General features: G+C 47.3%; 1 protein-coding gene and 1 long non-coding RNA gene across 2 annotated transcripts in view; one reads left to right on the top strand and one right to left on the bottom strand.

Annotated features, from left to right (window-relative positions):
* LOC132539498 (uncharacterized) overlaps positions 1 to 21,379 on the top strand; it is a 41,481-nt gene that overhangs the window by 7,437 nt on the left and 12,665 nt on the right. The window lies entirely within an intron of this gene.
* Positions 8,097 to 16,334, bottom strand: LOC103109258 (FKBP prolyl isomerase 3). The gene is given in 6 exon segments (XM_060193372.1): positions 8,097 to 8,486; positions 8,488 to 8,542; positions 8,545 to 8,753; positions 8,755 to 8,778; positions 8,780 to 8,959; positions 16,198 to 16,334. Coding segments are annotated over 6 exon segments (741 nt in total). The 3' UTR covers positions 8,097 to 8,350.

Below are 21,379 nucleotides of genomic sequence, written 5' to 3'. Positions count from 1 at the left end.
CCCTGTCTCTCTTGACTTTCTGCATCTCTTTCTTTTCTCTCTCTCTCTGATTTTTTAAAACTGTTTTTTAAGTATTCTTTTTTAATATTTATTTATTTATTCCCTTTTGTTGCCCTTGTTGTTTTTATTGTTGTAGTCATTATTATTATTGATGTCATCGTCATTCTTGGATAGGACAGAGAGAAATGGAGCGAGGAGGGGAAGACAGAGAGGGTGAGAGAAAGATAGACACCTGCAGACCTGCTTCACCACTTGTGAAGCGACTCCCCTGCAGGTGGGGAGCCGGGGGCTAGAACTTGGATCCTTATACCTATCCTTGCACTTTGCGCCACATGGGCTTAATCCGCTGCAGTACCGCCCAACTCCCCTCTCTGCTTTTTTTTAAAAAATATTTTCTTTTAAAATTTTTATTATCTTTGTTTATTGGATAGAAACAGCCAGAGAGGGAGGCCGGTGGTAGCGCAATGGGTTAAGGCCACGTGGACCACCCAAAGCGCAAGGACCATGTAAGAACCCCCCCCCCCCTTGGAGCCATGGGCTTCCCACCAGCGGGGGAATCGATTCATGGGTCTGCAGGTGTCTTTCTCTCCCCCTCTGTTCCTTCCCCTCCTCTTTCCATTTCTCTCTGTCCTGTCCAACAATGACAACATCAGTAACAACAACAATAACTACAACAGTAAAACAACAAAGACAACAAAAGGGAATATATAAATAAATAAATATTTTTAAAAAAGAAATAGCCAGAGATTGAGAGGAAGGGAGAGATAGAGATAGAGAGACACCTGCAGCACTGCTTCACTACTCGTGAAGCTTTGTCCCCTTCAGGTTGGAACTGGGGTCTTGAACCTGGGTCCTTGTGCATTCTAACATGTGTACTCAACCAGGTACCTCACTACCTGGCCCCTCTCTCTGCTTCTTGAGACCAAAATGCCTGTGAAGAGAGAACCGGGTTGAAGGATGGGATGTAGGTTCTCCATAGTCTGGGACAACTGCCCACCTTGGCAGCCCAGGGGGCAGCTTCTCAAATATCCCCTTGTAGGTACAGATTTGGGGAAGGTATTTTGGGGCCCCTTTGCCATATAGATCCAGCTTGATACACACTGTCACAGAAGACAAGGCCGAGGCGAAAGTGGTGGAACTGGGCTTGAAAAAGAAAAATCATTCCCTCAGGGGGCTGGGCAGTGGTGCACTGGGTTGAGCAAAGATACCTGTTTGAGTACCCAGCTCCCCACCTGCAGGGGGGTCGCTTCACAAGCAGTGAAGCAGGTCTGCAGGTGTCTGTCTTTCTCTCCCTCTCTCTATCCCCTCTTCTCTCTCAGTTTCTCTATCCTATCCAACAGCAGCAGCAGCAGCAACAATAATAATAATAGCTGCAACAACAATAATAATAACAGCAACAACAATGGAAAAATGACCGCCAGGAGCAGTGGATTCATAGTGTAGACACCAAGCCCCAGTGATAACCTTGAAAAAAAATTTTTTCCCAATGCTCATGGCCTGCTCCCTCTTCCTCCTACTATTTGGAAGAATGTGGTACCATGGTAGAAAAGATGGGCATGGATCTTTATTTTTATTTTTTATTTTGCCTCGTTATTGCTGGGCCTTAGGTGCCAGCACCATGAATCCACTGCTCCTGGAGGCCATTTTTTCCCCTCTTTTGTTGCCCTTGTTGTGGTTATTATTGTTGTTGTTGATGTCGTTCATGTTGGACAGGACAGAAATAAATGGAGAGAGGAGGGGAAGACGGGGGGGGGGAGAGAAAGATAGACACTTGCAGACCTGCTTCACCACCTGTGAAGGGACTCCCCTGCAGGTGGGGAGCTGCAGGCTCCAACCGGGATCCTTAAGCCAGTGCTTGAGCTTTGTGCCACGTGCTTAACCCACTGCACTACCGTCCGACCCCCTCAAGAGTTTTTTTTGTCAGATCATCTGAGGGGGATAATTTCCTAGAGCTAGGGTCTGAGTGACTGTTGAAGGTTCCTTGTGGTTGTTTTCTTTTACTGGGCCAGGTTGTACTGCACCTGGTTGAGCGCACATGTTACCATGCTCATGGACCCAGGTCCAAACCTCTGGTCCCCACCTGCAGAGGGAAAGCTGCACAAACAGTGAAGCAGTGCTGTAGGTGTGTCTCTTTTTCTTTTCCCCTCTCTCCTCCCTTCCTCTCTCTCTCTCTCTGGATAAAGACAGAGAAATTGAGAGGGTGGGGGAGATAGAGAAGGAGAGAGACACCTGCAGCCCTGCTTCATCACTCCCGAAGCTTTCCCCCTGCAAGTGGGGGCCAGGGACTTGACCCTGGGTCCTTGTGCACTGTAGTGTGCTTAACCCAGGTGTGCCACCACCTGGCCCCCTGGCCCCCTGGCCCCCTGGCCCCCTGGCCCCCTTTATCCAATTAATAAAGAAAAAAACAGTGTTTTGTTTTTGTTTTTGTTTTTTTACCAGAGCACTGCTCAGCTCTGGTTTATGGTAGTGCAATGGATTGACCTGGGACTTTGAAACCTCAGGCATTAGTCTCTTTGCATAACCATTATGCTATCTACCATGCTCTGAAATATATATAATTTTTTGCCTCTAGGTTTATTGCTGGGGCTCGGTGCCTACACTATGAATCCACTGCTCCTGGAGGCCATTTCCCCCATTTTGTTCCCCCCTTATCGTTATCCTTGTTGCTGTCATTATTATTATTGTTGTCATTGCTGTTGTTGCTGGATAGACAAAGAGAAATTGAGAGAGGAGGAGAGACAGAGGGGGGAGAGAAAGACAGATACCTGTAGACCTGCTTCACCACCTGTGAAGGGACCCGCCCTGCAGGTGGGGAGCCAGGGGCTCAAACCAGGATCCTTATGCCAGTCCTTACACTTTGTGCTGCATGCACTTAACCCGCTGCGCTACTGCCCGACCCCTTGAAATATATTTTTTAAAATACTTTTTTTACTTATCTCATACGACACATAGAATATTATGACAGACAGCATGAAGTACATACTTGAGTACATACAGTTAATGCCAGGGATCATGTCAGTAACCTCAGGCATACAAGTCCTGTCCTATGCCAGCTGAGCCTCTGCGGCTTCTTTAGGATAGATTTATTTATTTATTTATTCATTGTTTTATTTGTTTGTTTATTTACTATCAGAGCACTGTTTGGCTATGGTTTATGGTGGTGCAGGGGACTAAACCTGGGACTTTGGAGCCTCAGGCATGAGAGTTGTTTGCATGACCATTATGTATTTATTTCTTTATTGGATAGAGTAACGGAGATGGAATGGGGAGATAGAAAGGGAGGGGGAATAGATAGCACAATGGTATGCAAAGAGACTCTCATGTCTGAGGCTCTGAAGTTCCAGGTTCAATCCCCTGTACCACCACAAACCAGAGCTTAGTAGTGCTCTGGTAAAAAAAAAAAGGGGGGGGGGAGGGCGATAAGAAACCTGCAGCACTGCTTCACTACTTGTGAAGCCATGTTTTTGCAGGTGGGGACCGAGAGCTTGAACCCAGGTCCTTGCTTTTGTGCACTCAACTGAGCGCACCACCACCAGGCCCCTAGATAGTTTTAAATCTCCTGAACTGGGCATTTGGGATTGAGGAGACTAGCAGAAAGTTAGATCTGCTTCATGCCTCCCTAGTCCTGTCTAGGGACCCCTCCATATCTCATGCCGTGTAGACATTGTCTCACCACGTCAAAGTCAACCTCTGAAACCCACCTCCCACCACCGACAGCATCCTTGTCTCCTTTCCTCCCAGATACAGTGGGGCACAAGGGCTCCAAGGCCATGCCCTTGAGAAGGGAGGAAAGGAGCCAGGAAGATGAACAGCACTGCCTGGAACACCCAGCTGCAGCCCATTCTGCAGGATCACCCTGCAGTGAAATGGCAGAACAGGCAGCAGAGAAAAGAGAGGCCCAGGAAATCCAGGGTGTGAGATCACTGCAGCTGGGACGGGGCCCTGGTCTTGGGGAGGACAGAGATGGTTCTGCACTGTGCTTAGACGCTGGGGGCAGGTAGCTGCTAGCAGAAACAGCTGAGGAGTCTCTTCCAATTTGAGTCGGGAAGCAAGGACTCCGCAAATAATGGCAGCATTCAAGTTCCCCTCTAGATGCCCTCCAACCCCCCACCCCTACCAACTATATCCCTCCTTGAGAAATAATGTCCGTGGGCTGGTGCTTATCTGCGTTGGGAATAATATAAATTATTAATTCATAACTAAGACTTGGTTGTGACCATTGCTCTCCAGTGGGCTTGTTTATCCCCTACACCCCTGTCCTGTGCAGCCTCTCTTAACCCTGGCCTCCTGTATGAAGCACGGAGAAGCCCAGACTCTCTGGATGGTCATCCTTGAACTCAGCCCCTATGTCCAGTCAAATAGAGTGGTGGTGCCTCACAGACTCTTTGCACTCAGCAAAGTACTTCCCACTGGCTTCAGATTTCTCTGTGCTTTGAAGTTTGGCTCCTCCAAGGGTGGGAAAGCTGGGATGGGGGTGTGGAGGCAGGACTCCACATGGGAAGCAGCTTGGCCAAGCTCTGTGGACCAAGGCAGGAAGCTAAGTCTCCCAGGTACAGAGCCCTGAGATCTCGCATCAGGGCCTGATGCCTAAGGAGATGCTGGTCCCCCTCAACCCTCTAGGAACCCCTGAAGGACCCCTGCCTCCTTTTCCAGACTTCCCTTCCCCCACTGCTGTAGGATACAGCACACCCTCAAAGGCTTCTGGGCAGGGAGGTAGTATGTGTAACATCCCAGAAGGGAGAGGATTGCTTCCATCCCAGAAGATGAATTCCATCTGCACCCCTGCCTGCAGCTCAATCCCCCCATGTGGAGAGGCAGTTTCCTTCTCCTGCTTCCTCTCTGAGAGATGCTGGCAGGGAGGCCTAAGCAGCTCCTAGCAGGAAACCCCAGAATAAGATGGGGAGGACATGAAGAGGGGCACCAAGGCCACTACTACCACCCCTCAAAGTCCCTCCTCTGTCCCCCAGCTCTCCTGGAAGAATGGTTCTTCCTCCTCAAAGCTACTCCAAGCACTAAGCCACCTTCCAGAAGACACTCAGTGGCCCAGCTTCCCTACACTTCCATCTAGGTCCTATACTTGGGTGGCGGGAGGTAAGCCAACAGTCACCCCTTTGTGCCCCCACTTGGAGCTGTCCATGGAGTCCATCTTAACCACCTTCACACCCCCAAACCTCACTTGCTCTTCTCCTGAGCCACCCAGACACCCTGAGGTCTCCCCCCAACCCAAGCCAGGAGGAAGCCCCTGAGCCAAGTGTGTGTATGTGTGTGTGTTGGGGAGGCTGGAGTTGGTGAGTCTGATTTAATTTACTGTTTGATAGCAAATCAAGAAACGTTGGGAAAAGGGGCTGAGCACCAGTGCCCGAGGTGCTCCCCTCTGTCCTTCCTCTGGACATTGGCTTTCTCCCTGAACAGAGCACTGTTGTTCTCGGACAACCACTCCCCATCTCCCTTCGGAGGGCTTGTGTTTCACCCTCAGTTCACCCCCATTAATCACCCCAGCCGCTCAACATCACCCAGCCCCCTCTGGCCCTTTCTCTCCTGCTTGCCCTTAGTATTCATGGCGGGCATTCCTCCCGCTGCCTGCCTGCCTCACAAAGACCCCTCTCCTCTGACACAGGTCCCCCCACCCCCAGCCACCCAACCCAGGATGGGTACCCCTCATCCTGCTGCCAGCTCCCGTCCTGCACCTCACTCCCCAGCTTCCCCTATAGCCTCTGCCCCACTCCCTCACCATGCCTCCCTTCGGGCACCACGGCTCACCCCTGCCACCTCTCCATGCACCCTGACCCTGTCCTCCATGCTCTACCCTTTCTCCCCCTTTCCTGGCATCTCTTCCCACTCCCCTCCCAGGCTGCTTCCCAGTCCTTACACACACTACCTCTGAATCCTTTCTGGACTAGCTGTGAGGGCCCAGGAGGTGGTGGGGCACACTAGTGAAAAGCACGAGTTGGAGAGGCCAGGTGGTAGCTCATTCAATATAATGTACATATTTACCATGCCTGAGGACCTGGGTTCGAGCCCCCAGTACCCACCTGCAGGAGAGAAGCTTCACAAGTGGCCAAGCAGTGCTGAAGTATCTGCTGCTCTCCCTCCCTCTCTCTCCCCCCTCTCTCCTCCTGCTCTCACTCTCACTCTATATCTGATCTCTATTAAAAAAAAAAGGGGGGGGGATCGGGCGGTGGCTCAGTGGGTTAAGCGCACGTGGCGCAAGGACCGGCGTAAGGAACCTGGTTCGAGCCCCCGGCTCCCCACCTGCAGGGGAGTCACTTCACAGGCGGTGAAGCAGGTCTGCAGGTGTCTATCTTTCTCTCCCCCTCTGTCTTCCCCTCCTCTCTCCATTTCTCTCTGTCCTATCCAACAACAAACAACATCAACAATGGTAATAGTAATAACCACAACGAGGCTACAACAACAAGAGCAACAAGAGGGGGAAAAATGGCCTCCAAGAGCGGTAGATTCATGGTGCAGGCACTGAGCCCAGCAATAACCCTGGAGGAAAAAAAAAAAAAAAAGAAGGAAATGTGTGGCCTAGGATGTGGTACAGTGGTAAAGCATCAGACTTGCAAGCATGTGGTCCCTGGCATCATGTGACAGGGTGATGCTCTGGTTCTCATTAATAAATAAATATAAGAAAGAGAGAGACAGAGAGAGACAGAGATAGCACTATAGGGAATGGTGGAGCTATGTAGGCACCCAACCACAGTGATAACCCTGGATAGAAAAAAAAAAAGCAGTATCAGTTTAAAAAATCATGTCCCATGATCTCACTCATAGGCAGAAGTTGAAAAACAAGATCAGAAGGGAAAACACTAAGCAGAACTTGGCCTGGAGTTGGTGTGCTGCACCCAAGTCAAAGACTGGGGTGGTTGGGGGGCTGGGAAAGTTCAGGTCCTGGAATATGATGGCAGAGGAGGACCTAGTAGGTGTTGTATTGATGTGTGGAAATGTTATACATGTATAAACTATTATATTTTACTAGAAACCATTAGTCCCCCAATAAATAAATAAATAAATAAATAAATAAATAAAATTTAAAAATCATATCCCAGATCTGCAATTTTCTTTTCTTATTTTTAAAATAATCTTTTTTTTTATCCTTATTTATTTGTTGGATAGAGACAGTCAGAAATTGAGAGGGAAGGGGGAGATAGAGAGGAAGAGAGACAGAGAGACACCTGCAGACCTGCTTCACCACTTGCAAAATTTCCCCCTTCAGGTGGGGGCTGGGGGCTCGAACCTGGGTCCTTGTGCATTATAACATGTATACTCAACCAGGTGCGCCACCACCTGGCCCAGATCTGCAATTTTCTTTTCTTTCTTTCTTTCTTTCTTTCTTTCTTTCTTTCTTTCTTTCTTCCTTCCTTCCTTCCTTCCTTCCTTCCTTCCTTCCTTTCCTTCTTTCCTTCCTTCCTTCCTTCCTTCCTTCCTTTCTTCCTTCCTTCCTTCCTTCCTCTTTCTTCTTCTCCTTCTCCCCCTCCTCCTCCTCCTCCTTCTTCTTCTTCTTCCTCCCCTTTCTCCTCCTCCTCCTCCTCCTCCTCCTCCTTCTTTTTGTCTCCAGGGTTATTGCTGGGACTCGGTGCCTGTACTGTGAATCCACTGCTCCTGGAGGCTATTTTTTCCCTTTTGTTGCCCTTGTTATGTTGTAATTATTGTTGTTATTGATGTTGTCGTTGTTGTCTAGGACAGAGAGAAATGGAGAGAGAAGGGAACGACAGAAAGGGGGAGAGAAAGATAGATACCTGTAGACCTGCTTCACCGCCTGTGAATTGACTCTCCTGCAGGTGGAGAGCCAGGGCTCGAACTGGGATTCTTATGCTGGTCCTTGTGCTTTGTACCATGTACGCTTAACCCACTGAGCCACCGCCCGACTCCCACAAATAAATTTTTTGAAAAAGTCTCTAGGAGCTGTGGATTAGTATCTATCTTTCTCTCCCCCTTTCTGTCTTTCCCTCCTCTCTCCATTTCTCTCTGTCCTAGACAACAATGACGACATCAATAACAACAATAACTACAACATAACAAGGGCAACAAAAGGGAAAAAATAGCCTCCAGGAGCAGTGGATTCACAGTACAGGCACCGAGTCCCAGTATCTTTCTCACCCACTCTCTGTCTTCCCCTCCTCTCTCCATTTCTCTCTGTCCTATCCAACAACAACAACAATAATAACTACAACAATACAACAAGGGCAACAAAAGGGAATAAATTTTTAAAAAATGGATCAAGTAAATAATTTTAACTTCTTGAACTTTCCAGTTGACTCTCCCCTTAATCAGAAGTTTCTTAAAGACCATCTTTTGTTGTTGCTGAAATCTTTAGATCTGAAGCACTGCTGTTTCAGTCTGTACCCGCTTATTCCACTTCAAAAATCAGTTTTGCATTTGGTGGAATTTTGGCATCAGGTTGACCTTTCTTTCTGTAAGCCCATTCTGGTTCGATTTCCAGTCGAGTCTTTTCTCCTGTACTCATAGTCAAGAGTCCTTCATCTGATTGCTTTGCCTATTCCAACCTGAAAACTTTAAGGCTTGGCACTTTTCTTCTTGAACTTGTTTGAATATGAGTATCAAAGATGGTCCTGTCCTGTAGTGTTACTGTATACCAACAGTGAACAACATGTTCTCCCTTCTTTGGAAAGTTGGTCTTATCTCCATTTTTAAGTATAGATTTTGTATATTTTGGTGGATCCTCCTCCACAGTCTCTTCCAGTTTGGTTTTGTCTTCAGGAAGCTTCACGTTTTCCACCTGTTCAGACACTTATACTTTCAGTTCCCTTGAAACGCCGTTTCAAAAAGATGGTTATAGGCTGTAACCAAATGGTCCTTGTTAGCTGTCTTGGTCACATTTTTAATGTTTTCTGACAACTTATGTTCTGCAGGACATGAGTCTGAAGTGTGGTCCTGCAGAAACTTGACGTCCTTCTTGGTCAGCTGCTCGCTGCGCAGTTGCTCCCCTGCAGGCCCGCTGTGCAGTGGCCGCCACCATCTTCCCGCCGCTGCTGCCAGGCTCCCGGCCTCCAATTTCCTTTCCTTTCCTTTCCTTTCCTTTCCTTTCCTTTCCTTTCCTTTCCTTTCCTTTCCTTTCCTTTCCTTTCCTTTCCTTTCCTTTCCTTTCCTTTCCTTTCCTTCCCTTCCCTTCCCTTCCCTTCCCTTCCCTTCCCTTCCCTTCCCTTCCCTTCCCTTCCCTTCCCTTCCCTTCCCTTCCCTTCCCTTCCCTTCCCTTCCTTCTTCCCCTCCCCTCCCCTCCCCTCCCTTTTCTCTTCTCTTCTCTTTTCTTTTCTCTTTTCTTTCCTTCTTTGTCTTTCCCTCTCTCTCTTTCCTTCTTACCTTCCTTCCTTTTTATTTATGAGAGAAAGAGAGAACCAGAGCATTACTTTAGCATATACAATACTGGGAATTGAATTTGAAACCTCACGCTTCATAGCCCAGCATTCTAGCCACTGTGCTACCTCCCGGCCACCAGGTCTGTCATCTTCTAGTTATTCAGTCTGAGGCAAATGACTCAGCCTCTCAGAGCCATCCATGAAATGGACACACCCACAGACCTCAGTTGTTTCGCCTATACTGGGGCACTCCACAGGGACTTGACAAATGGTTATTAACATTCAGAGCTTCAATGTTAGGAAAGCAAAGGACTTTCTTCAAATTCCAATAAAAGTGAAGGAATTACCTCTTCCAGCACCTGGAAATGACAAAAATTAACAGGTAAGTAGACCCTTTTACTTGGAAAGCATACTCTTTATTAGCCCAAAAGGTTCTCAGCCTCTGCTTCACATTGGAATCACCTTGGAGGCTTTTTTTTTTTTTAATTTTCCCTTTTGTTGCCCTTGTTGACTTTTTTCCTTTTATTTATTTATTTATTTATTTATTTACCCTTTTTGTTTATTGTCGTCATCGTTGTAGTTGTTGTTGATGTCGTTGTTGTTGGACAGGACAGAGAGAAATTGAGAGAGGAAGGGAAGACAGAGGGGGAAGAGAAAGACAGACCCTGCAGACTTGCTTCACCACCTGTGAAGTGAACCCCTTGCAGGTGGGGAGCCGGGAGCTCGAACCCGGATCCTTACACCCATGTGCGCTTAACCTGCTGTACCACTGCCCAGCTCCTGGGGGCTTTCTTAAAAGGACTGAGGCCTGGATCCTACTTTCAGAAATTCTTATGTGGTTAGTTTAGTGCAGGGACAGATAGCATCATGGTTGGTTTGGAATAATACAATACCCAGGCATCTGAATTTCTTTCTTCCAAAAAAAAGAAGAAGAAGAAAGAAAAAGAAAACAGTATGGTGCAGGTTTCATCTATGTGTGATTTCACCACTGTGGGCTGCTTTTTCATTCAAATAGAAGAGAGAAACAGTGGCTGAGGAGATGGCTCAGTGGTAAATCATAGCACTTGCAAGCTTGAGGCCCTGAGTTTGATTCCTGGCAACTACACATGCCTGAGTGATGCTCTCCCTCTTTCTCTCACTCCCTCTCTCATTAAATAAATCTTTTTTGAAGAGAGAGAAAGGGTGCTGGGGGGAGGATACAGCACTGGAATCTCCCTAGTGTCCTAGCGCCTGCTGTGTAGTCCCAGGTTTGGACCTGGGTCTCAGGCACAGCCAGGGGCATCTCCTCCCCTTTGAGCTGCCCCCCCCCCCCGCATCTTTTAAAAATCTCAGAAAGTGAATATGCTCCTATGGCCTGAAGTATGGGCCTTTGAACACATACATGAGGTGAGGAGAGCTTGTCCCTTCTGCCCTTCTTCCAAGTGTGAGCAAAGGTGGGGAGAGGACAGATGTGTAACTGCAGCTGCCTCTCAATGTGGGCTGGTCCCTCCAAGGCGGAAGGTATCACTTGAAATTAGCTTCTCTTGAGATCTCAGGACTTCCAGGAATGCTGTCCTTTTCTTGTTTATTTATTTATTTTGGATAAAGACAGATAAATTAGAGGGGAAGATAAAGGGAGAGAGAAACAGCGAGATACCTGTAGTGTGCTTTACTACTTGTGCATTTTCCCCCTTGCAGGTGGGAACTGGGAGCTTGAACCCAGGTCCTTGCATACTGTAACATCACACCACCAGGCCTCAGTCTCATACTTTTTATTTGCTACACCTGTTGGGATATAGCTAGGGGCCACCCATAAGGGAGACGGGGGGCGGGGGGAGAGATTCGGGTGGTAGCGCAGCAGGTTAAGCGCACGTGGCGCAAAGCCCAAGGACCGGTGTAAGGATCCCGATTTGAGTCCCCGGCTCCCCACCTGCAGGGGAGTCACTTCACAATCCGTGAAGCAGGTCTGCAGGTGTCTGTCTTTCTCTCCCCCTCTCTGTTTTCCCCTTTTCTCTCCATTTCTCTCTGTCCTATCCAACAATGACGACAACAATAACTGCAACAACAATAAGAATACAAGGGCAACAAAAGGAAAAAAAATAAATATAAAAATCTTTTGAAAAAAGAGGAGACAGGGAGATGGGCAGGGAGATGGAGATTGGTGTCTTAGAGGCCCCGCTCTCATCAGAGAAGTGTATGGTCGGTCCCCAGACCACCCGTGGCAGAGGCAGCAAGTGGGAAAATGTGGTGCTTCATGGTAAATGTAGCTTCTACCTGGTTGCTACAATTATAGGCCAAGCAATTAGGATACAAGTTTCCAGGATCTTTTCCTATATTTCCAAAAAGATAAATCACCCCCAGGAACAGAATCTGCATATTGTAATTAACTGATAAATATTTCATGCCTGGTTCAGACTTTCACCTCTTGGATTTAATGGCCACAAACATGAGCTCAGAGGGAGGGAAGAGAGGAGGTGGGGTGGGGCTGACAGTAGGGGTGGTTCTGCACTGGCTTTGGTGGCGGGAGGAAGCCTTTCAGCAGGCTCTTTATTGACTTTTCCTCCAGCTTCCTTAGGGAAACAATGCCCACCTGGCGCAAAGTGGGTCTCCAGGTGTGACTTGGGCTTGCTGTCCTCAGCTCTGACCTCCTGTGACCCTAAGAGCACTGGGGCGGCAGGCTGCGGGACCCAAGGGCCAGATGTTTGAACACAAGCTCCCTTCTGCCATTCATTAACCAGTGGACTTGGGTTACTTACTCCTTCTGAGGCTCAGCTTTTTCATCTGTAAAACAGATGTAGCTAGCTATCTTTCCGTGATGGGTTTGCCTGTGCTCAATAAGTGTGTGTGATAACCACTGGTACGAGTTGTAGCACTTTATAATTAGGACTTAGCCCGTTGTGGGATGGGCAGTGGTGCGTCTCGTTGACTGCACATGTTGCAATTTTCAGGACCCAGGTTCAAACCCCTGATCCCTATCTGCAGGAAGGAAGCTTCATGAACAGTGAAGCAGGGCTGCAGGTATCTCTCTCTCTCTCTCTCTTTCCTTCTCTATCTCTTCCTTCCCTCTTGACTTCTCTGTCTCTATCCAACACTTACACAAAGTTTTTAAGAAGGAGTCTTCCCACTACATGGCATTGCATCTTTTTCTTTGCCTAACTCAACCCAATGCTTAGAGCACTTAAACAGTCAGGTACTTCCTAGCAGTAGAGGAATGCCTTATCTCATTTAGTCAACAGACACACTATCAGGTGCCTGTATTACTATTATTTATTTATTTTATCATTTTATTGGAAGGTTAGTGGTCTATATTATAGTTGTTGACACATGGGGAAATTTTCTCATCTAGCAACAACAGATGTCTACAAAACACTCTCATCCCCATTTATCCCTATCTGTAATCTGTGTTTTGCAGATGAGGGCAATGGGGCATGTAGGAGTTAAGTATCTTGCTGAGAGTCACATGGACACATGTTTGAGGTCATAGGCTCTGGCAGTCTGAGATTGGCACAGTTAATAGAGCACTGGACTCTCAAGCATGAGGTCTTGAGTTTAATCCTTGGCATTGCATGTGCCAGAGTTATGCTGTTTCTCTCTCTCTCTCTCTCCCTCTCTCTCATGAATAAATCTATAAAAAAGAATATAGACTCTGTAATCTGTAGTCTCGAGTTTGATCTTATTAATATCTGAATGATAAGATATAAGCTTCTTTGCTGCTCAAAGTGTCAGTTTCTTTTTCTGTAAATTGGGAATATCAGTAGTACTTACCTGGAAGGTAATTAGAATTAAGTGAGAACTGAGTACAGCACCTCACTCAGTACTGCCATAAGTTAGATGTCCAGTAAACCCTAGCCATCATCACTCTTGTCACCACTGCCCCCCCAGTGGCACTCAGGGCCATGGTGTTACCTGCTCTTTAATCTCACTGGAAGGTAAGTGTATGCGAAGGTTCTCTGTAAACCACAGGCTGCTCTCATTAACTCCTCCCTCCGCACCCCCCACCCACACACACTTCAGTACTCAGGATTGAGGGGTGGGGGACACTAAACAGATTATGACTCCATTTCGGGAATTAAATAAAAACTCGACTAACTCAATTTGGCTTCTGACAAGAGAGAAAGGTTAAAAGGCAGTGAGAAGGTGTCTGGGTGTGCTCTCAGAATTGTAATTGGTCCTGGGCCCTGGCCTCCCACCCCTTCCACAGGCTCTGTGCCCAGCAGGGATTCCCCTGGGGTAGATGAGAGAGAGGCTAAAAGCTGTCTTACCTGCCAGGGGGCCAGGAGTTTGACAATTGTCAGGCCCCACCCCCTTTAGCCCACCTCACCCCATGGTGGAGGGGTCCACGGGGCGACAGGAGGCGGGCTTCAGGAGGGTGGAGAGAGTCTTGAGGCCTTCCCTTCTTGGAGAATCACCTTCTTGGATGCGCTTGTCCTTAATGACATAGAAGCAATACTGATAGCACCCTGTCTTCTGTTCAGATGTTGAGTAGACAGCCCAGAGCACTCATCTGGCTCTCATTCAGCTTCGTGCACACTATTCTCAACACTGTGAGCTGAAAGGGAAGATCTATTTCTCTTTAGGGGATCATGAGGAGTTTCTCAGTATTCTATCCTTTGCTGCGAACACTCCATCCAGGCTTACAAAAGACCACTGTTTCCCATTAACAAGAAGGGGAAACTGAGACTTAAGAAGGAAGATAAGTAGCTGGCTCAGAATCACAGAAGCAGTGATTCAAGCACGATTCAAGCATGATTCTAAAACAGAAATCTAACTAGGGAGCTAGCATGGTAGTTATGCGAAAGATTTTCCTGCCTAGGCTCCAAGGTCACAGGTTCAATCCCTGTGACCACCATAAACCAGAACTAAGCAGTGTTCCGGTGAAAAGAGAATGGAGAGGACCGGGCATTGGCACAATGGGATAAGCGCACACAGTGCAAAGTGCGAGGGCTGATGTGAAGATCTAGCTTCCAGACCACCCCCAAACCTGCAGGGGACTCGCTTCACAGGCGGTGAAGCAGGTCTGCAGGTGTCTGTCTTTGTCTCTCCCCCTCTCTGTCTTCCCCTCCCCTCTCCATTTCTCTCTGTCCTATCCAACAACAATGACAGCGATAACAACAATGATAACAAGAACAACAATAAAAAAACAAGGGCAACTGAAGAAAAAAATAGCCTCCAGGAGCAGTGGATTTGTAGTGCAGGCAGCAATAAGAAAAAAGTCCCAGCAATAAGAAAAAAGGAGGAGGAGGAGGAGGAAGAGGAGGAGGAGGAGGAGGAGGAGGAGGAGGAGGAGGAGGAAGAAGAAGAAGAAGAAGAAGAAGAAGAGGAGGAGGAGGAGGAGGAGGAGGAGAAAAAGAAAGGAAGGAAGGAGAAAAAAAGAAAAGAAAAAGAAAGAAAGAAGGGAGTCAGGCAGTAGCACAGCGAGTTAAGCACAGGTGGCACAAAGCACAAGGACCAGCTTAAGGATCCCAGTTCGAGACCCGGTTCCCCACGTTCCCCACCTGCAGGAGAGTTGCTTCACAAGCAGTGAAGTAGGTCTGTAGGTGTTTATCTTTCTCTTCCCCTTTCTGTTTTCCCCTCCTCTCTCCATTATTCTCTGTCCTACCCAACAACAATAACATCAACAATAACTACAACAATAAAACAACAAGGGCAACAAAAGGGAGTAAATAAATAAATAAATATTTAAAAAAAAACAAAGAAAAGAATGAAAAAAATTTTGAAAGGGCGGGGCTGGGCAGTGGCACAGCTGGTTGAGTGCACATGTTACCATGCGCAAGGCCTGAGATTCAAGTCCCCAGCCCCCAGCTGCAGGGGCAAGCATCATGAACAGTGAAGAAGTGCTGGAGGTGTCTCTCTTTCTCTGTCCCTATCTGCTCCTTCCCTCTCAAAGGGCCAAGAGGGGGTTGAATTGTTATGTGAAAAACTGAGAAGTGTTATACATATACAAACTACAGTATTTTATTTTTTTGTTACTGTATTTTATTGTTGACTGTAAACCATTAATCCCCCAATAAAAAATGAAAAACTTGGGGCCAGGTAGTGGCCTATCCGGTTAAATGCACACATTACTGTGCATGAAGACTGCCCCCAGATGGCGAAGCAGTAGTGTGGGTGCCTCTCTCTTTCCCTTTTTATTTTTATTTATTATTGGATAGAGACAGAGAGAGATTGGGGGGTAATAGAGTGGGAGAGAGACAGAGAGATACCTGCTTCACCACTTGTGAAGCTTTTCCCCTGCAGGTGGGGACCAGGGGCTTGAATCTGGGTCCTTGTGGACTGTAATGTGAGCACTTAACCAGGTGCGCCACTGCCTGCCCCCCTTTCTCTTTCCCTTTCTATCTCCTCTTCCTCCTCCTCCCCTCTCAATTTAGCTCTGCATTTATCCAAAACATAAATAGTAAGTGGGTTAAGCGCAGGTGGCACAAAGCCCAAGGACGGCTTAAGGACTGGTGTAAGGGTCTCGGTTAGAGCCCCCAGCTCCCCACCTGCAAGGGAGTCGCTTCACAGGTGGTGAAGCAGGGGGTCTGCAGGTGTCTGTCTTTCTCTCCCCCTCTCTGTCTTCCCCTCCTCTCTCCATTGCTCTCTGTCCTATCCAACAACAACGACATCGACAATAACTACAACAATAAAACAACAAGGGCAACAAAAGGGAATAAATAAATAAATATTTTTTAAAATAAAAAATACATAAATAAGTAGTAAAAATAAAAACATAGAAAGGAAGGAAGAAAGGAAGAAAACAAATAACAAAAACTCAGAAACCAGTCTTGAGAGAGCCCAGGGCAGGAAAGGCCACCGCCCTGCCCTGAACCCCTGAACCCAAGCCCAAGGCCTTCCCACCGCCCAGTGGCTGTGAGACAGCCTGGGAGGCTGATGTTGCGGAGGGAGGGACTCCTGGGCTCGCCAAAGAGCGGGCCTCTGGCGAGAACGTCGCCAGCGTGTCCTCATTCTGCGATTACTGTCAGGGGACCATCCATCAGCGCCGCCCGGGATGCTCGGGCCAGACTGCCCGCCGCCCGCCCGGGTCTCTCCAGATCGCATTAGCGCGGGGCGAGGGCGCGCGGCGGCGGCACCACTGCTGCGGGAGGGTGAGGCGGCCACGCTGCGGGGGCCGGGCACCGCAGGGCAGGTCCGGGGCTGCCTGCCCCCCCCCACCCCCCAGTCTCTTCCTTCTGACTTCCGCGGTCCTGGGGCGGGGCGCTGAGAGCCCAGGAGGCGCCTGGGAAGGAGAAGGGCCTCGACCCGCAGCGGGGGAGGAAGAGCCAGAAGCAGAGGGGCAAGAGAAACTGCTCACTTGGATGGTGCGCTGCTTTGCCATGTGCAAGGCCCAGGTTCGAGCCCAGCCTACACTGCATTGAAGGAAGCTTCGGTGCTGTGGTCTCTTTCGCTCTCTGATTACTCTGTCGCGATCTAAAAATAAAATAAAATAAGGACAGTATAATGGTTATACAAAGAGACTCTCATGCCTGAAGGAGGCTCCAAAGTCCCAGCTTCAATTCTCCTGCACTGTCATATGCCAGAGGTGAGCAGTCCTCTGGCGTAAAAATAAGTAAATAAATAAATAAACAACTACATAATGGAGCACGAAGAAGATGAAGTGGAATTGTGGAGAAAATGGGTTACCTGTGGAGGACTTAAAGGAGGGGGAAAGAGAGGACGTAGAGGGAGAGACCAGGAAGGGAGCAGGAACAGTGAGACAGGGAGAACCCCTACAGGTAATCTAGTGCCAAGTCTCCATTTTACAGATGGAAGCACTTAGGCTGCTTGTTCCCAACAGCCCCTGCAGCTGCTGACTGGACTAGCAGTGGGCTCAGGCTCCCTAGGAACAGCAGAAATGAAGTCAGGGTGTGTGTGTGTGTGTGTGTGTGTGTGTGTGTGTGTGTGTGTGTGTGTGTAGCTAGCACATTTTCGTTATTGTTGTTGTTGGATAGGACAGAGAGAAAAAGAGAGGAGGTGAAGATAGAGAAGGGGAGAGAAAGATACCTATATATCTGCTTCACCGCTTTTGAAGCAACCCCCTCTCCCCCAAAGGTGGGGAGCCAGAGGCTCCTTGTGCAGGTCCTTGTGCTTTGTACTTGTGTGCTTAACTTGGTGTGCTACTGCCCGACCCCCTCTTTTTAAAAGTATTTTTTAATTTATTTCCTTTTTGTTGCCCTTGTTTTTATTGTTGTTGTAGTTATTATTGTTGATGTCGTCGTTGTTGCATAGGACAGAGAGAAATGGAGAGAGGAGGGGAAGACAGAGAGGGGGAGAGAAAGACAGACACCTGCAGACCTGCTTCATTGCCTGTGAAGTGACTCCCCTGCAGGTGGGGAGCCAGGTGCTTAAACCAGGATCCTTATGCCAGTCCTTGTGCTTTGCACCACGTGTGCTTAACCCACTGCGCTACCACCCGACTCCCCTGACCCCCTCTTTTTTAAATATATATTTGCTGGGCCAGGTGGTAGTGCACCTGGCTGTGTGCATGCTACCATGCACAATGACCTGGGTTCAAGCCCCGGATTTCCACCTGCAGGGGGGGAAAGTTTCACAAGTACTGAAGCAGATCTGCAGGTGTTTGTCTGTCTGTCTGTCTGTTTCTCTCCCCCTTCCTCTCAATTTCTGGCTGTCTCTAGCCAATAAATGAATAAAGACAATAAAATAGATTTATTTCAGCAGGCATAATAGCTTACTGGGAGGGTACCTGCTGTGCTATGTGCACCACGCAGGTTCCAGCCCTTAATATAACACAGGGGAGCACTATGATGCCAAGGAAGCTTCAGTGCCATGCTATCTCTCTCTCTTTCTCTGCCTCTAATGCCTCTTCTTTCTCTCTTTCTCTCTTTCTTTCTTTCTTTCTTTCTTTTCTCTCTTTCTTTCCTTCTTTTTAAAATTTCTTTATTGGGGAATTAATGTTTTATATTCAACAATAAATACAATTGTTTGTACATAACATTTCTTAGTTTTCCATATAACAATACAACCCCCACTAGGTCCTCTGTTATCCTTCTTGGACCTGTATTCTCCCCCCACCCCACCCCAGAGTCTTTTTTTTTTAAACTTTTTATTGGGGAATTAATGTTTTACATTCAACAGTAAATACAATAATTTGTACATGCATAACATTTCCCAGTTTTCCATATAACAATACAACCCCCACTAGGTCCTCTGTCATCCTCCTTGGATCTGTATTCTCCCCACCCACCCACCCCAGAGTCTTTTACTTTGGTGCAATATGCCAATTCCAGTTCAGGTTCTACTTGTGTTTTCTGATCTTGTTTTTCAACTTCTGCCTGAGAGTGAGATCATCCCATATTCATCCTTCTGTTTCTGACTTACTTCACTTAACATGATTTTTTCAAGGTCCATGCAAAATCAACTGAAAACGGTGAAGTCACCATTTTTTAAAAAATATTTTATTTATTTATTTATTAATGAGAAAGATAGGAGAAGAGAGAGAAAGAACCAGACATCACTCTGGTACATGTGCTGCCAGGGATTCTCAGCTTGAGAGTCCAATGCTTTATCTACTGCGCCACCTCCCAGACCATGAAGTCTCCATTTTTTATAGCTGAGTAGTATTCCATTGTATATGTATACCACAACTTGCTCAGCCACTCATTTGTTGTTGGACACCTGGGTTGCTTCCAGGTTTTGGCTATTACAAATTGTACTACTAAGAACATATGTGTACACAGATCTTTTTAGATGGGTGTGTTGGGTTCCTTAGGATATAACCCCAGGAGAGGAATTGGAGGATCATAGGGGAGGTCCATTTCTCCAGACTGAGAGTTCTCCAGACTGTTCTCCACAGAGGTTGAACCAATTGACATTCCCACCAGCAGTGCAGGAGGGTTCCTTTGACCCCACAACCTTTCCAGCATTTGCTGCTGTTACCTTTTCTGATGTATGACATTCTCACAGGAGTGAAGTGGTATCTCATTGTTGTCTTTATTTGCATTTCTATGACAATCAAAGACTTATAGCATTTTTTTTTCCTCCAGGTTTATTGCTGGGCTGGGTGCCTGCACCATGAATCCACTGCTCCTGGAGGTCATTTTTCCCCCTTTTTGTTGCCCTTGTTATTGTAGCCTCGTTGTGGTTATTATTATTGCCATTGTTGATGTTGTTCATTGTTGGATAGGACAGAGAGAAATGGAGAGAGGAGGGGAAGACAGAGAGGGGGAGAGAAAGATAGACACCTGCAGACCTGCTTCACCACCTGTGAAGCGATTCCCCTGCAGGTGGGGAGCTGGGGGCTTGAACCGGAATCCTTATGCTGGTCCTTGCACTTTGCGCCACATGTGCTTAACCCACTGCGCCACCGCCCAACCCCCATCTTGTAGCATTTTTTCATGAGTTTCTTGGCCCTTTGGATCTCTTCTGCGGTGAGTATTCTGTCCATGTCCTCCCCCCATTTTTGGAGGGGGTTATTTGTTTTCTTGTTGTTGAGTTTGGCAAGATCTTTATATATTCTGGTTATTAGCCTCTTGTCTGATGTATGGCATGTAAAGATCTCCTATTCGGAGGGATCTCTTGGTTTGGGTAGTGGGTTTTTGTTTTTTTTTTTTTTTTTGCTGTGCAGAAGCTTTTTAATTTGATGTAGTCCCATAGGTTTATGCTTGCCTTAGTCTTCTTTGTAACTGGATTTGTTTCACTGAAGATATCTTTAAAATTGATGTGGAAAAGAGTTCTGCCAATATTTTCCTCTAAGTATCTGATATATAATATGCTATGAGGTCCCTCTTTCAGTACTTTTCAAATTACTGATCACTCTTGCCTGGATTGACTTGTGTCTAAGTAAGGTAATTAAAGGGTTCACAGTTGTGGAAATTGACAGTTGTTTCAATATTATTTTAACCCCTGAGTTGGAGCTCAGTGGCTTTAAAAGCCTCTTTTGTTCTTTTTCTTCCCTGTAGGCTGTGGGAGCCTGAGGGCTTTTAAACTATAAGTAGGCTTCTGAGCTTAATCACTGACTCCTGACCAAGAGATAAAGCAGGGTGGGGCAGAGATAATCCAGTGATTACGCAAAGAGACTTTCACAGCCCCACCACTAGGCCACCAAGGTACAAATCTTCTCCTAAGTTTCCTCATTAGTTCTCTGTCCCCTGGTGTCAGCACAGGGCCTGCTGTTCCAGTTTCTGAGGGCAGTAGCAATGGAGACTCACAGTTGCATTTTGTGAGTCTCAGGGGAGTCCTCTCCTCCCTTCAGCTGTCCCCTTGTTGGTGAAACAGACTGGAGGTGGTGTCTCAACTGGTAAACTGCTGGACTGTTACCAGCCACTTAATCTCTCCCTAGGCATCTCTCTGTCCACAAGCCACACGTGTTTGCACTCACCGATGATTTGGTGGATTCCTGAAGTCGTTCTAGTCTTGTTTTGTTGTGGTACCAGGTGGTGTCCTTTGGTATTTCTAGTTGACCCAAGAGAGGAGAGGAGAGAAACACAGCTGCTGCTGCTCTGTAGTCCCACTTCTGGAAGTCTTTCTTTGTTTCTTTCTTTTTCTGCCTCCAGGGTTATTGCTGGGCCTTGGTGCCTGCATTACATATCCACTGCTCCTGGAGGTCTTTTTTTCCCATGTTGTTGCCCTTGTTGTTGTCATTATTGTTATTGTTGTTGTTGGATAGGACAGAGAGAAATGGAGAGAGGAGGGCAAGACAGAGAGGGAGAAAGAGAGACACCTGTAGACCTGCTTCACCACTTGTGAAGTGACTGTCCTGCAGGTGGGGAGCTGGGGGCTTGAACCGGGATCCTCATGCCAGTCGTTGCACTTTGTGCCATGTGCGCTTAACCCGCTGAGCTACTGCCTGACCCCCACTCATTTTCTTTTATCTGATTTTTAAAAATATTGATTGATTGATTGATTGAGGGTAAGAGACAGAGAGAGGGAGAGAGATAGTGAGAAAGACACCTGTAGCACTGCTCCACCACTTCTGAAGTTTCCCCAGTGCAAGTGAGAACAAGGGGCTTGAACCCAGGTTCTTGTACATGGTGATGTGTGTGCTCTACAGGTAGATTATTTTCATTCCTTTTCTATCTGAAACAAAAGCTTATCCAGAGCAGTGAAGGCCAAGCTGTGTGTGTGTGTGTGTGTGTGTGTATTGGGTG

The sequence above is a fragment of the Erinaceus europaeus genome, chromosome 7 (genome assembly GCF_950295315.1).
Source record: "Erinaceus europaeus chromosome 7, mEriEur2.1, whole genome shotgun sequence".
NCBI classification, from domain to species: domain Eukaryota; kingdom Metazoa; phylum Chordata; class Mammalia; order Eulipotyphla; family Erinaceidae; genus Erinaceus; species Erinaceus europaeus.
This window is presented reverse-complemented; position numbering and strand designations above follow the sequence as displayed.